This window comes from Chrysoperla carnea, chromosome 5, assembly GCF_905475395.1.
Source record: "Chrysoperla carnea chromosome 5, inChrCarn1.1, whole genome shotgun sequence".
NCBI lineage: Eukaryota > Metazoa > Arthropoda > Insecta > Neuroptera > Chrysopidae > Chrysoperla > Chrysoperla carnea.
In genome coordinates, this window is record NC_058341.1 from 67,641,986 (window position 1) to 67,659,000 (window position 17,015).

General features: G+C 29.6%; 1 protein-coding gene across 1 annotated transcript; it reads right to left on the reverse strand.

The window, feature by feature from the left end:
• Nucleotides 1-3,170: 3,170 nt before the first annotated feature.
• LOC123300796 (aldehyde dehydrogenase, dimeric NADP-preferring-like) lies at nt 3,171-4,823 on the reverse strand. Its single transcript, XM_044883448.1, has one exon. It carries the CDS (start codon nt 4,689-4,691, stop codon nt 3,186-3,188), a length of 1,506 nt encoding a protein of 501 aa, XP_044739383.1. The 5' UTR covers nt 4,692-4,823; the 3' UTR covers nt 3,171-3,185.
• Between the last annotated feature and the right edge of the window lie 12,192 nt (nt 4,824-17,015).

Here is a 17,015-nt window from a genome sequence, read left to right on the forward strand (position 1 = left end):
CTTTAAATGTTTAACACAAAATTTTTAATTTTTGATGCTTCACGAACATAGAAGAATATGTTATTCAGTTGATCTTTACTTGATAATGAATCATAAAAAGAAATCAGTGTTATGCAGCCAATTAATTAAATCAGAACTGTATAGGTTTCGTATTCCCGTGTAGAGCGAAAATTCAAAAATCGTTTGATATAAATCGTCTGGCTTATTTTTAATTTTTTGCTGTGTATTGTCGATTTAGTTACAGATATTCAGCTATTAATTGAAATATTATTCTTTTCTGTCAATGGCTGTGATGCTATTGATTATTTTAGAAATGTTGTCTTTATTTATTTATTTGTACCTATAAGGGACATCTATCTGTGAAGATGATGTATTTTGTGTAAATCTCATCGTATCAAAGATTTGCTGCAATCTTCCAATAACTCAATATTTTGGGTATTTCAAATATCATTCCAAAAATCACAGTCGTCAACCATCAGTCGTAATCAGTCTCATTGTATTTTCGATGTTCACTTTATCAAGTTCAAGTTGGGGCCGGAATATAATTTTTACATATCAATCCTCAGATATCATCGGAAGGTTATTCCACCAACGAACTGTGTTTCTCAATATATATCAATATGGGTGTATGTGTTGGGTTTCAGATCTAACTACACAGCCCTATAGGCGTGTTTTTTTAAGCCAGTATAGATTTTTGAGAAATTGGCATTGGGGTCTTTCTATTCAGTCTAGATTTCGAATGGCACAAAATTCTTAACAATAAAGAAGAGTATTGGTAATCGTACTTAAGAAAAGATTGCATTGAGAATGAGAGTATGCTTATCTTTCCAGTGACAATTCTACCCTTGGTAAAAAGATATTATCGATTAACTTGTAAAATATGCCTTATGAGCTGAACGTTAATCCGAGGTACTCGTATTCTTTGACCGTTTCAATTTTAGGATCATAACATTTAAAGTTTTTGTTAAAAGCGAGTTAATCTTTATGAAATATTAATATTTTAGTCTTTCGATGTTTATATTAATTGATTATTCTCGTCGCAGTAGCTAGAGACGTTTTCAATTGGTCTTTGAGTTTGGCCAGGAGTGTTTGCTAGCAGCACGAGATCATCAGCGTATAAAAGGCCAAAAAGGTTTATAGAACAATTTAAAGATTTAAACTTATTATTCTAAGGCCGTTATTCTGTAAGTAAAAGTCTTACTTATGAATAAAATAAATAATAAGGGTGATAGAAAGGTTTCTTGGAGCTCGCCTACATATACGTGGGTTTTATTAGATTTCCCTTTTTCGATTTTACAAGCTACGTTTGATTTTTGTGTAATGATGAATTGAAATACGAATTATTTTTCTACTGAAATCGAATCTAAAAAGTTTGTACCAAAGTTTTTTATGATCTTATGTAATCAAAAGCCTTACTAGTCTAGCCGCCAAGTACAAATTGGTGTTATATAGAAATAATAGTCGTAAAAATACGTGTGATAGCTTGTTAGATTCAGAATGCTGTCTAGAAAAATGTGCCTGAAGCGTTTTTCAGCACATAAAAAATTGCAAAGTTATAAGTTATAAACAATTAAAGATGAAAATAAAGGTATTTCTGAAATATTAATCTCTTCTCTATATATTATAAATGGGAAAGTAAGCATGTTTGTTTGTTACGCTTTGAAGCCAAAATAACAATTGCGAATGGTTTTGAATGCAACTGTACAGCAATATAGCTCATACTTCAGAATAACACATGAGATATAATTTATAAAGATATATTAATAAAAAATAAAAATAAAAAATTTAGAAATTAATTTAATTTGACATTACCATAAATTACAGATTTCTGTAAAAGTAGTCATTTGACATTACCATAAATTACAGATTTCTGTAAAAATAGTCAATATAAAATATTTCACGGCCATCTTTTCTGATGTACTCAATGAATAATTACGACTATTATACATTTAAAAAAATAGAAAATCATACATATATTTTACCTGTGTAAAACAATCCATTTTTTCGAGTGTATAGAAAGGGGATAAACGAGAGCAATTTTTACTAATCTTTACTTCTAAACCTAGCTCTAGTATATAAGTAAAATTTCCAGTAAAAATCTACCACTGCCGGAACTCTATCTCTATTATTTATAATTTTAATTTAACGTTGAAAAAAAACTTAAAAAAAGTTGCAAGTTTGATCTGGGATATTATGTTCTGACTGTTCTTTGATCAGATTGGACCTAGTTCTTTGGGTTGCTTAAATAATATTTAGTGTGAGATTCCGTTTTCGATGATATTGCAACAATCTAAAAATGACGTAAAAAGACTATTTTTAGCGTTCATCTTTAATTGTTTATAATTTTTTTCAATATTTTTTGTGCTGAAAAACGCTTCTTGCATATTTTTAAACCATGTATATATGAAATATACATAGTATATTAAGTTTAGTCCTAAGTTTGTAACGCTTAAATATAATGATGCTAGGAAAAAAATTTTGTCATAGGTGTTCATAAAATCACCTAATTAGTCCATTTCCGGTTGTCCGTCCGTCCATCCGTCTGTGGACACGATAACTCAAAAACGAAAAATGATATCGAGCTGAAATTTTTTACAGCGTACTCAGGACTTAAAAAGTGAGGTCAAGTTCGTAAATGAGCATCATAGGTCAGTTGGGTCTTGGGTCCGTAGGACCCATCTTGTAAACCGTTAGAGATAGAACAAAAGTTTAAATGTAAAAAATGTTCCTTATCAAAAATTAAACAACTTTTGCTTGAAACATTTTTTCGTAAACATTACTGTTTATCCGCGAGGGCGCCAATTAGGCGGAAATTTTATAATATGTACTATACTTGATTAACAGTTATGTATGTGTTACATGTTTGTATGTGTAATGTGAGAAAGAAATCAACACTGACTATGCATAGTATTTCAACAATTAACTCAGTCAATTGTTTGTTTTCACTTGTTTTAGACATCATTCCGAATCCAACATATCACACGTACTATTACGATTATTGTTTCTATATTTCTCCAATTTGAACTTGTTGACTAGAATATACGGATATCAACAAAAATTGCTATCTATTATATAATCTATTGAACATTAATAAAAGTCTACAATCAATATAGAATATTAAAAACAAAAACAAAATCTACGAAGAAGTTTTTTCTAATTTTACAAGCCATTTGAACAATTATTACTTATTTGAACCAATTTTTAATATATTGTCCAAAAAATACGGACGCAACACCTAAACCAAATACAATCAGATATAGGATAAATTTAAATGGTATAAAACTACGACGTTTCTTTAACATATTCGTTAAAAATAATAATTTACGATCACTGTATGGTGGATATCGGGCTGATGACAATGTTTCACCCAAAGCACCCAAATTTTTTATTAACGTTGATTTATGATGTGTGAATGTATCAAAACTGGATTTACCATGATAAGCACCCATTCCACTTAAACCAACACCACCAAATGGCATTGTATCCACGGCAACTTGCATTATGGTGTCGTTAATGCATACGCTACCGCTTGATGTATTTTCTAAGAATAATTTTTCAATTTCCTTGTTAGTTGTAAACACGTATAAACTTAATGGTTTTGGACGTGAATTTATAAAATCAATTGCTTCTTGTGCGTCTTTTACTGGGATTATTGGCAAGATTGGACCAAATATTTCTTCTTGCATTACAGCATCATTTGGCGAGACATTTGTTAATATTGTCGGCGCAATAAATTTATCTGATGGATCACTATCACCGCCATATGCCACTTTTTTTGCATCGTATAATTTTTTTATCCTCTGGAAATTTCGATCGTTTATAATACGACCATAATCTGGCGATTCTTTAATATTATCACCATACCATTTGAGTAAAATTTTTTTAACTGCTTCAACCACTTTACTTTGAATTTCTTTTGTGCACATTAAATAATCCGGAGCAATACACGTTTGTCCAACATTTACACATTTACCCCACAATATACGTTTTGTTGCTGTTAAAATATCGGCTGTTTCATCTAAATACACAGGACTTTTCCCACCTAATTCTAAAGTTGTAGGCGTTAAGTATTTATTTGCAGCGGCATGAACAATTTTTCCCACAGATGTTGAACCAGTAAAGAAAATATAGTCGAATTGATTTTTCAATAATTTAGTAGTGGTTTCTACACCACCGTTAATAACTTGATAGCATTCATCGTCCAAATATTTTGGAATCAGATCTTCGATTAATTTTGCACTAGCTGTTGATATCTCAGACGGTTTTATAATAACACAATTACCAGCCGCAATTGCCGCTGCTGTTGGTAATAAAGTTAATTGTATTGGATAATTCCATGCACCCATAACTAACACCACACCGTAGGGATCTTTATAAATACATGCTTTATCCATCATATTTGCAAGACCTGTAGGTGGATTGTCTGGTTTGGCCCATTCATCTAAATTTGTTATTAAATCTTCGACATCATTTATCAGAAAGAATACTTCAGTTAATATTGATTCCTGTTTACTTTTATGTAAATCTATGGATAATGCTTCAATCATTGCATTTGTATTCTCTCGGTATAATCTCTCTAACGCCTTCAATTGTTTTTTTCGGAATTTTAAATCTTTTGTTCTACCAGTATTAAATGCATTTCGAGCATTTTGTACGATATTTGTCAATGCTTCAGCACTGTAGTCCTTCATTTTTGGACTAATTTGTTTTAAAAATAAAACAGAAACAAAACTAATATTTGATATTAAAAACTTTGTATTATAAAAACACGACAATTAGTTAACAACACATTTCTTATTGAATTTATAATGTTGAATCAGAATATATATTTAGAACTTATATTTAGGAATGAACTTAATAAATGATAAAATTTATCATTGTACAATTTGCTTATCTAAAAAAAGTTTCTTTCTATAAATAAATATATTTCAATTCTGATGAATGTTGTAGTCCTGTCATTTTAGCATTTCAAATAGAATTTTTTTGTACTCCGACGTATTAGTCCAATTGTTTTTTTTAAACGTTCAGGATGCTGCAGAGATCAAAATCTACAACTAACTTGCAAATATTTAACAAAATGAGTTCGGGGGTTAGAATTTGGATAAACTTCCTTTATCTTGCGGTAATTTACCCCTACTGGTCCAAAACAGTTCTGTAAGCAATATTCTGTAAATATTCAACAAAATTTGGCAAACAAGTATACAGCATACAGTTTAGAGAAATTTCCATATTCTCCTCCTCGCTGGTCGAAACAGCAAAATTTTGTTAATATTCAACAAAATGGGCCAAAAAAGCATATTCGGAAATTTTTGTTATCGCTGATCACAAGTCAGAATAATCCGATAATTATTTAATTGATAAATTATATAAATTAATTTTCAAAAAGTGATAAATTAGAATGACAATAATTAAAAGTTAAATTCATTATTGTAATCAAAGGCACATTCATGTAAGTACATGAATTACAGAGCTTTACCTGATATTTTTTCAGTTAAAAAGACACAAATTTTATCACTAATAGAACCATTTAAAATGTCTCCACACAAATACCAATTTGAATGTCCCAGTAATGTACTTTATTTCGTCGCCAATAGATGTCAGGAGGAGTCATATTTTGCAATCAATGTTTCAGTTTTGCCTGAAAACATTGATATAACGACGTTTTCTAAAAATGAAGCCTAGCTAGATCGATTTTTCTCCCCAAACACCCCCTGCGTGCTAATTTTCAAGAAAATCGTATATATACATATATCGTTTATATATCCCATACAGGAAATCGGAAAATGAGTCATCAAAATACAATTTCATCCTCTCGACATGAACACGTGGTCACGTTGCAGCAACAAATTGCTGATTTTCAAAATTTTAGTATATAAGCAAATGTAATCAATCAATAATTAAAATTATCATTATTAAATTATTTATTTATAAAGTTATTAATTATAATTATTCAACGTATTAATGATTTAATTAGAAGTGCAAATAATCAACTTGTATTACAATCGAGTAATACAAGTTGCATAGCTGAAACGATATTTCAACATCTCAAGTATCATCATACTAAAGTCACTAATATACTAGTAAGCCTACTACTATTAAAAAGAATGTTCCTATCGGCAAATCCAAGGACAAAGTCTACTGACGAACATCCAAAAATCGTAAGGGAATTGCATGTTCGTCCTTAGATGTTGTCCTTGAATTTAACGATAGGGACGTCCTTTTTAATAGTAGTAGGCTTACTAGTATATTAGTGAGTTGAGTATGATACTTGCGATGTTGAAATATTGTTTCAACTATGCAACTTGTATTACTCGACTGTTAATTATTTGTACTGACTTCTAATTAAATAATAATATATAATTTTTATTATTACAACAATTAGTACGTAACAGGCCCGTGCGCAGTAATTATCCAAGGAAGGGGTCCAAACTTTTGCTCGCCATATTAGGTTATAAAGTCAATATAACAAGAAATTCTTTTTTCGAGTAAGAGAACATTTAATTAGGTCAAAATGTGATATGTAGTCACTATTTTTTAATAAGTTAATTCTGACGAGATACAAAAAAAAAAAACTTTTCCAAAACTCTGTGTACATTGACCTCTATTGCGATGTACATTGAGCAAAAACTAAAACATTTAGCCGATCTTCATGCATCGTTGATCTATGGTATGTATTGAAACGACGCAAGATTCAAAAGCATTTAATAGGCATTCGGAAACGCATCTTTATTGCAAATATCGAATGCTTCGAGTGAATTTTTGACGCAGTCCAAGGGTTTGTTTGCTCAAGATATTCTTAATAAGTTAGTAAGAATTTATAAACGGAAAAATGAGCCTATTCAATTAGCTATACGATAAATATCGTTGTTAAATGTTATGCCACGTGTGTTTGTACCATCAAGGCATATACATATCTGTAGTATGACAGAATACATCCGTTCAGTAATGCATCTAAGCGAGAGGTATTATATACATGTATTGTAAAACTACAGATAAGATACGACTGACCTTCTGTTGTATGCATGCAGAGAGTGGGAGTTTTGTTGCATACTTACTAGTTATCTGTAACTAAAAAACTCCCACTCTCCAAGCGTCTTCCAACTAATGTTCAATACATGTATATAATACCTCTCGCTTAGATGCATTACCAAACGGATGTATTCTGTCATACTACAGATATGTGTATACCTAGATGGTACAAACACACATGGTATAGTGATACAACATCCAAAGTTGAAGTAATGTTGAAAATCTTAATATATATATTTCTTGTGTTCGTGTGTATGTGACTGAACTCCTCCTAGACGGCTGGACCGATTTTGATGAAATTTTTTGTGTGAGTTCAAGGGGATTCGAGGATGGTTTAGATTTACAATTTGGTCCAGTACAACTGTTTTTGAGGGCTCCGTACCAAAAAAATGAAATTTCATTAAATGGTGGGAGCGCATATAAATCATATCACATTATGTATACTATGTGTACTATGTATTTTTAATAGTATTCAGGTATTGTCAATAGGCATTTATTAGAGCCATATGCGAGCGCAGCGAGCTCTACTATCAAAGGTCAGGCCAAAGGTCGAAGGTCAGGCCACTCCAATAAATAGGAGTTAAATTGGGGTTTAGCGGGATGGGTTTAGCGGACAGGCTAAACGTAGTATAGGTATTCATGAATTGGAGTAACGTTTTTACGGGACAACGTCCGTCGGGGCCGCTAGTAAAAATATAATTTTAAACCATTGAAAGCAAACAATTTACTAAGTTAATTGCTGAAATACCATTTATTTGGTTTTCAAAAATTTTCGAAATTTTTCTAGAATTTTTGTTTTTTTTTTGTTTTTCTAGAAAGCTATGTTTCACAAGACCACAACGCCAGTGTATCTTGGGATCACTATAATTAAAATCTTAATTATAATTAAAACATTAGTATTACAAAATCTACAGAAAAAAATACAAATTTATTTCAATTTTAATTCTCAGTTTTAGTACAAGAATTACCCCCTAGAACACCTCCAAATTTATAAAGTGAAAATGGCTGAAAAACTGCTTGAAATTTATACAATTTGTAGAAAATAATGAACCATTTTTGGAAAAATTTGTCTGCTTGTCAATTTTTGCTAATTAATTGCAAACAGAAGTTTTGTTATAAATTTGTCAGAAAAAAATTAAGATCGTGTGTTTTGACATGGCCCTTGTAAATACTTTCTTCTTTTTTTTTTCATAAAACGCACCTGTCAAAACACCACTTAAATATTTTTCTGAAAGAAGATTTGACATGTATTTAATGCATTAAAATTGGACTGTCAGCGAAAAAATGTTCTTTTAACCTCCGAACTAAAAAAAGGGGTTATTAGTTTGACCGCTATGTGTGTCTGTCTGTCTGCCTGTGGTGGCGTAGCGCCTCAACGGATGTACCGATTTTGATTTTTTGTGTTTTGTTTGAAAGGTAAATTAATGGAGAGTGTTCGTAGCTATGTTTCAAATTTAGGGTTCCGTACCAGAAAAGTTTTGACTGGGTTTTTTAAATTTTGTAAATTTCACTTGTTACTTTAACAGATTTCATTTGTTTTTCTGCTCATCCAAATTTAAGTCTGACAAATTTATTTACAAAAATTCTCAGCATAAAAAGTTGAAAAAGATGGATGTGCATTTTCATAAAAAATTTATATCAAAGGTCTGTCTAAAATAATAAGGTCTGTGAGAAGTTAATTAACAACAATTGTTAGCCGGACAAATTTTTTCAAAAAATGATTCTTAATAGCTATTCTTGTTAGCTAAATTCAAATATTAATAAAAATTAAAAAATTTTTACTCGTCTGGCGGGTGTAGCATGATTCAGCCATTTACACTTAAAAATTTTGGGGTGTTCGATGGGGTGTCTTTTTTGACTGATAAAAGAACCGACTGGGACTTCATTAGGAATTAAGTATGGTAATTAGTAGTCGTTCAAGTAATTTTTGCCTTTGCCGACGTGAGAGGGGGAGGGTATGTTTTAAATCTTTCGTTATCGTTAAAATTTAAAAAATTACATAATATTGAAAATATTAAAAAAAAAAAAGATTAAAATTAAAAAACATCTTTAATCTATTAGGACTTGACTAAATTGAAAAGTGTTATAGTCTATGAGATGGTATAAGATTGATTTTCACCCATCTGAGTTTTGCAAGCAAAACAAGTTACGCTACCTGCGTAAGAGGTGTATAACTGCAAAATTTTCGGTTCTTTTTTGAAAGCTACAATTGAAGCTACCCATGAATTTTCATTTTTCTATCTTTTATATTTTTGGAAAAAATGGCCCACAAGTTTTGCCCTAAGTTATTCCCTCACGAGAAAACAATGATGTTTATGAAAAATTGTTTCAAAAAAAGTTGGTTCGTTATAAAAATTTTTTTATATGGAACGTTTTTTATATCTACACTTTTGTTCTATTTCGAACGGTTTAACATAAAAAAAACTCAAAATTTTAACTATTTTAAAAACCATAGAAAATTTTTTAAGCATCAAATCTCAAAAACTATTAGACATTCGGAGCTGTAGGTTTGCTTCAATTGTTTAAAATTTAATATACTTTCAAAATGATAGTAGCATTAACTAATATCAAAAGCTCATAGTTTTTGAATTAAATTGTAAAATTTGAAAAAGTCCGAAAAATTTTTTTGTTTGAAAAACGAAGTTTCACACTATCCCAAAAGAATCCAAATAACATACTAAAAAAACAGCGTTACACTGCGTTGTGCGATTTTAGGTTTTTTTTGTAAGATTTTATTGGCGTAATCTGATAGCCAGATGAGACATAATTTTTATGAAATTTTATTGATTTATAAACACGCCTATTATAGTTTTTCTATCGAAAAGTGTTTAATTAAGTTAATTTCAATCAATTTTTTCCATAAACGGAAAATACCTTTCTAATAAAATAAAAAATAAAAATCGGTTCATCCGTTTAGGAGCTACGATGCCACAAACACACAGATACACAAACAAGTTAAACTTATAGCATCCCTCATTTAACTCGGGGATTCAAAACAAATAAATTTGACACACAAGTCTAGCCCAGAACTTGTACAAGGGCTGCAAGACTTGATTTACTGGTCTTCATCAGGGATTGGTACACTCAAATTTGATTAATTAGCTTCGGCCAAGGACTCGCAAACCAATGGTGTCCCAACCTCTATAAATATTATACATTAAAAAAGATTTAGAAAATAAATTCTACTAAAATTTATGAATGAGCAAAATAATATAATTCACTTTATCAGAAAGTTATTGATCTACCCCCTAAATGTCAAATTCACCACGCCTGTTTTTAGTTTCTATCAAAAACATTCAAAATCGGTAAGCATTCAATGTGGCCCACAAAATAATCTTAACAAATATAGATTTTCATTTGCTGATTAGCGATAATAATTTTTGAGAGTACTACAGTTTTTTCTTTTCTCTATAAAATAAAAGCGTATATTCAGTTGAACAGTTATCAGTTATAGTTGATATCTCCAAATTCGACAATTCGAGAAATGAATGGATCACAATTATTGATAAAACCAAATTGGATTGAAAGTGGATGATTTCTTTAAACCAGTTTGTTAACTTTACTATACATTATTACGTTCTGATTTATCTATATCAATAGTTATTTCTTCACATTTACAATTGACCCGGTAAAATCCGCCATTGAAAATGAATAATTTTCTCATGGAAAATTTTTGCAGGATCCCGTTTAAAAAATGCTCCTGAACGTAAAAGTACAGGTTGCTGGTGGGTAACCCGATAGGATAGATTTTAAACTATTTTTTTTTTTAACAAATAAATAATATCTTAGCTCTTTACTTTGGAAAAAATTTTATCACTCAATTGAGGTCAATTTTAACAAAAAGTATTCTTAAATTTTTCTCTAAACTCTCCAGTTTTCGAGTAAAAAGTTCATAAAAATTGAAAAAAAGAAATTTTTATGATTTGCATCCTTCAAAAAGTGTATGAAAAAATCTGACTTTTAATATGTGTAAAATTTTTATTTGTAGTGTAAAGCTTACTCAACAACATCCTGCAAAAAATTTTGATCTAATTGCATTTTAAGTGCCTGATTGTTAACTGTTATGAGAGCACGAAAAACTACCCACAACAATGTTTGTGCAATTACAAACAAACAACAGTCTCGTACAACTGAATGAGCGAAGCGTCATTTACACAATTACGAGTTTTAGGGAAGCCAATTGTGTGGTCGCTCCCATCGGAGTACTTTCCAGGCAAAAAGTACATATCTACTGGAGTATGTACGATGTATCATATTACGTACAATGAAGGCTTTCAAAACCACACGCATCTTTTGTTTTGCGTATAGTTCAAAAACTACTCGACGGAATGCAAAGCAATTTTTTTATTTTGTAGCTTATATTATCATCTTTTATTTAAATAAAAAATATGTGACCATATCAAAGGGTATTTAGTTGTTATTTTCACTAGAATGAAAAAATTAATTTAAAAATTACACACTTTTATCCATTTCTGTTCATATTCGGCCGCTATCTTTAATTTTTTAAATGGTATGTTTTTCATTTGATTGAAGGTGTCAATAAGAATTGATTGATACCTCAATCACTTAAATCACTGCAACCGTTTCGAGTCTATACATTTTTTAAGTTATTCAGCCGCCATTTTGGAAAAATGTCCGCCATATTGAATTATAGTGGAAGAAATTTTCGTTTCCTCGAATGAAATCATTTATATTGGGCCCTAGTATTACTGGGCAAAGTGGCTTGCTTTCTGCATAAAATGCAGTTTCATTTTGCTAAACCCTATGACTATTAGTTGGGTTGAGTTTGTTGACTATAGAGGAGTTGGTTGTTTTGAAATTTTTCCCCTTGCGATCAAAAATGGAACACTATTACAGAAAATGAAAATTTTATCTTAAACGATATCCACCTGATATTTTCTTTCTGCAAAGAAAATTGTTGAGTTTTGATATTGATATACAACGTGTCCACGGATGCAGGTACCTATTCTTGTAAGTTTTCGTATTTTGCATTTTAGGAAAAAAGTCTTTCTTTATAAAAAATTTTGCTTGTTCTCAAAAGTATGTAGGCATATTTAAAACTTCTAAATAATGAACAGGGTAGCCAAAAATTTGGAATCATTATTTTTCTTTTTGGTAAACTGCCTTTCCTTTTTGCTGTAAATTCAACATGTTTGAATATTTTTACGGCCCGTTTTGTCAAATAAATGCTTAAGGTATGTGATATTCGCACGATAGTTTACATACAAAACTTAATTTACAAAGAAAGGGGATGTAATAATACTTGGTTTTTATAGGTTAGTTTTTATGATAATATAAGTAGTCAAATAGAGTTTTCCTTCCACTATGATAAAACACACCCTCAGTTTAACTAGTGATTTAGTGGATGATTTTGATTTTGAGGAATGTACTTTTTATTAATTGATTATAATAAGAGTAGGATAATTATCTCGTAAATTACGCCTCAGATTCAAATTTGGTAAAGAACATTTTCTTCTTTTTTTTCTCAGCTTATTCAGGAAGCGAAAGTTCCACAGTCAATAATAGAACACTGTGTATAATAAAATTAAAAGTTTGTTACTACATAAATAACTGTGTTGATTAATCTATAAAGATTAAGTTTCATTGAACGAAAATGTTAATAATTTATTTGTTTCTGAATAAAAATTCGAACCAAAAGACAGAATTTACGATTTACTATCGAATGCATTTTTGTCAGTTACTTTTTTCAGGCGTTTTTTTCCGGATAATTTTTTTATTTTCAAATCTATTTTTCCGGACCTATTTTTTCCCTCGCTATTGTTTCTTGGTCTATTTTTTTCAAGTTTATTTTTTCCGGTTTATTATTTCCGTCGATTTTTTTCCCGGGGCTATTTTTACCTAAATTAAGATAAGTGTACATTATTACGGGTTAGGACGTTATTCCGGGAGTTTTTTATTTTGATCAAAAAATAAGAAACACTAAATAAATTTTTAATTTTAAAAAATAAGAGATCCTCTAGCACTAAATTAATTTGAACAAATCAAATCACACTTAAATACTCATATTGATCGAACAAGTGATCGATAGGTTAACATCTGGTTTTATAACAAACATGTTGTCTTTGAACGTAAGGTGACAGTGTCAGATTGTTAAGCTTTTTTTAGTTTACTGGTAAGTTTATCATTTTTGAATATGTAAAAATATTGATTAGAATGAATAAATAAATCGTTTTAAAGCTTTTTCAAATTATTTTAATTAATTATTTTCTTTAAATTATGATTCGAGGAATTATGTTCTTAATTCAGTGATAGTGAACCATATTACGGGAGTCTACCGTAATTAGGGAAAATGAGAAGTAATTATTTTTAATTCTCATTTTAAATTGGTGTTATAATTATTAAAATATTTTATACTGATTGAAGCAGTAGATACCGTAGATTTTTGTGAAGTAATTACGGGATATGTTTTTTTTTTAAATTTGGCTAATTTATGCTTAAATACTTGCTTTTTATGATAAGTATATAATGTGTTTTTAGCTCCCGGAATAATGAGCAGAGTTTTTACTTATGTATACAATTCCGGGAGTATCACATTGTCAAGGAGAAAATTGAAACTTGATTTTATTTTATTATTTAAATTAATTTTTGATGATTATTAATGTTAAAATAACAATTCTATTAACTTCATTAATTTAATAACGATAATATTTATAATACCAGTGATTTATTGTCATTGGTATTCCGCAAAATGTTATGCTTTTTTTAAAAATTAATGAAAAAATTAAAATTTTTATTTTTCAATCAAATTTTATATGATAATACTCAATAATCTTAATTACTTTAAACAAAACAATTTTTTAATTTACCTATGTTAAGTGTGTATCCCGGAATTATGTACTTTTATATATCCCGGAATCAGGTTCAAAGCCAAATTTTATCACGGAATTAGAGACAAATTCACAGTCCAGAAAATTAACGTTTAATACTATAAATTAAAGACTTTGGGGTGAAAAAATGATCAAAACTAATTTTCAATAAATCATTTTATACGACAAACCAACTTTTATAGTGGAAATATTCATATTTATTTCAATAGTCAGCTTCAAAGTGCATTATGCCTAAACATCCCGTAATATGGTACATTTACCTTAATTAAATTCAAAACACCATAAACCTTATAAAAAACATATCAAACATAATGCCTGTTTATATTTATTTATTTATTGAATTCAACGTATTCTTTCATATAGGTATAATATAAAAAAAAGATATACAGAATTTTTAATACTTCATACACACAATTGTACTCAATAAAGTATATAGTTAAGTAAGAGTTGTATAATACGCATGCGTATAATACAACAATGCCGTAAATGGCATGGTTACAAGCATGTGGGTTTTGTTGATACATACTTGATTGTAGGTATTATAACTTTTTTAAAAACATTTAACATTATAACATTTTATATAAATCCAACAACACACAAGTTGTTCGTTCGTATTATATTCTCTTTTACAACAATTATTTAAAAAATACAAAAAAAAAAAAAAAACAAGTTTTAAAAACTTTTATTTCAAACAAAATATATTCCTCATTATTGTCAAGTGTCAAAAAAAAAAACATGTGAAGTGTTTGTGATATGTAAAATTCAGTGACTTTGAGAGTTAAAAACGGTTTATAATTAATAAACACCAAACAAAAATTTTTAAGTGAGACGAATAAAAAAAATGTGTGTTATAGTTTTATGAAAATGGAAAAACAACACCGGATACCGGAAATATGATATACACTACAATGATTTATGCATACTATTTAAAACAATATACCGGATATTAAAAACAACAATTCTACACAACACAGGTTCGTTCATATTATATACAAACACTATCTATATGTAATATAATTACTATTATTATAAATTATTGTTATTATTTAATTTATACAAAAATAACTTTACGCAGAGGAATGGTTATTTGTATTTTTTTATTTATAATATATTTAATTTTTGTTGTAATTCTATTGTTAAAAAAAGCATTTGTTGTATTCTCTTATGAATGTTTGTGGTTCGTTTGATTTGTTGCGTTATGAATAAATTGGAAGTGTGTGTATTTTACATGAAACATTCTGTATATATTATTTACATATGTACTTAGGCGTAATTGTTGACTTATCATATGTGTATAATATGTTGGAGATATCTATTTCATAGACTTGTAAAATTTATGCTAAGACGATGGATGTGTGTATACAGTTCAAGTACTATTGACCTCTGCAATATGCTCATCTTTAGGTATTTCCAGCATGAATGCATTTGTCGGAAGATTTGGCCAATTTTTGATGTTAAAAATGCTTTAATCATGTTTAGCACTTTTTGGGTTAACAAAAATCATGGAGCTCGCGTCTACGTCATGCGTCATCGTCGCTCCATACTTATCTCATTGGAAGCATCGCTTCCAACCCGATCACTGTAGTTAAGCAACATTGAAACCACTGAGTGTTGTTGCTTTTTTATCATTTATAATAGGTTTTATAAATACGTAAATAATTGCGTTAACAAATTATGGAAGTTTAATTATTTATACTATATTTAATTAAAAATAAACACAGTTATTCCAAAGTTTTACTTCCGTCGACAGATTCCATGAGTAACTTTTTTCACAGAATAATGTTAGCTGTGAGATCCCGAAGTTGCAGAGTTTTTAGTCATTTAGATCGTGAGATAATCAGTTACAAAGTTCGCGATTTTATTATTCTAAGCATGAACAAACTCAGCTATTTTATTTTTATTTAATTCTATTTTTGACAATATTAAAAAATTTTTTACGATATTACAAAATCTCCACAAAATTGAAAAGGAAGTATCTAGGAGAGTTGAAAGGTTTGTTTTTAAAATTGGGAACGTATAGGCGTAACTATCCCCAGTTTTAAGCGTTCCAAATTTCGTAAACTATGCGCCTAAATAGTAAGCTCTATTAAGTTCTTAAATTTTATTTCTCGTTAAAATCTATCGAAAAAATAATTGACCATAGCTTTAGCATAGGAACTGCAAATACCATTAATACAACCTTAAAGAGAGCGCCAATAAACTAGGTGGCCTAATTTCAGCAACCTTGGAACCTTTCGTCCCGCCATGTACATACCCTACCGTATCCATTACTATGATTTCCACTCGAATGGAACGTAATTTTTTTATTAGTAAGGCAAGTTTGAAAATGTCTATATTAGACGAAAATTAGACGAAACATGTCATGTTTTAAGTTATTAAAATATGAAAATAAAATACAAGTGGACCAAGCAAAGAAAATTGGAAGATTTTTTCTTCAAATCTTAAAAAAGAAGGCATTTTGTATTTTCTTGATTTTTTCAAATACCACGGTGACTAGTTCGAATGTGCTAAGACTACATAAGCCGTACACGATAAGATTACAAGCCAGACGGCACTGGAAGTGTTATTAAATTATACGCCTACTCTTAACATGTAGTGTTCTTAAAATATAGGTTTTCAACTGTTTGCAACCAAAGTTTGAAATTAATAATTCATATTATTATTAGTTTTTTCGATATCTCTAATCATTTCTGGCGCTAAATTTATTATTTGTCAATTAATTAAAATAGGCTGAGTTTCAAGTTCAGATATTGGCTAAGTATCTTAAAAAATGTGACCCATCACCCTGTATATAACGAAAATATGAGGGTGACTTCATCTTAAATGCGACAAGCTGTATATTATTTCCCTAGCCTGTTTTACGGTGAGTCCGCAAGACCTTCTTTATTCCTTGATTCAATTTCCATGATTTACCCTTCATTTTAAGGTTAAAAATGTATCGCACCAATTTGGTTAGTAATAAATACTTTTGTTCAGTATGTAATTTGTATATCATATCTGTAATAAAATTGCCTATACACAATAAAAAATATAGTAAATAACTGTTAATATTTTGTCACGGATCGACTAGACGACTGTAATTTCTCCCAAAGGAATGGAATGCCACACCAAACGATTTGGTGCGCAATGCGGAATTCC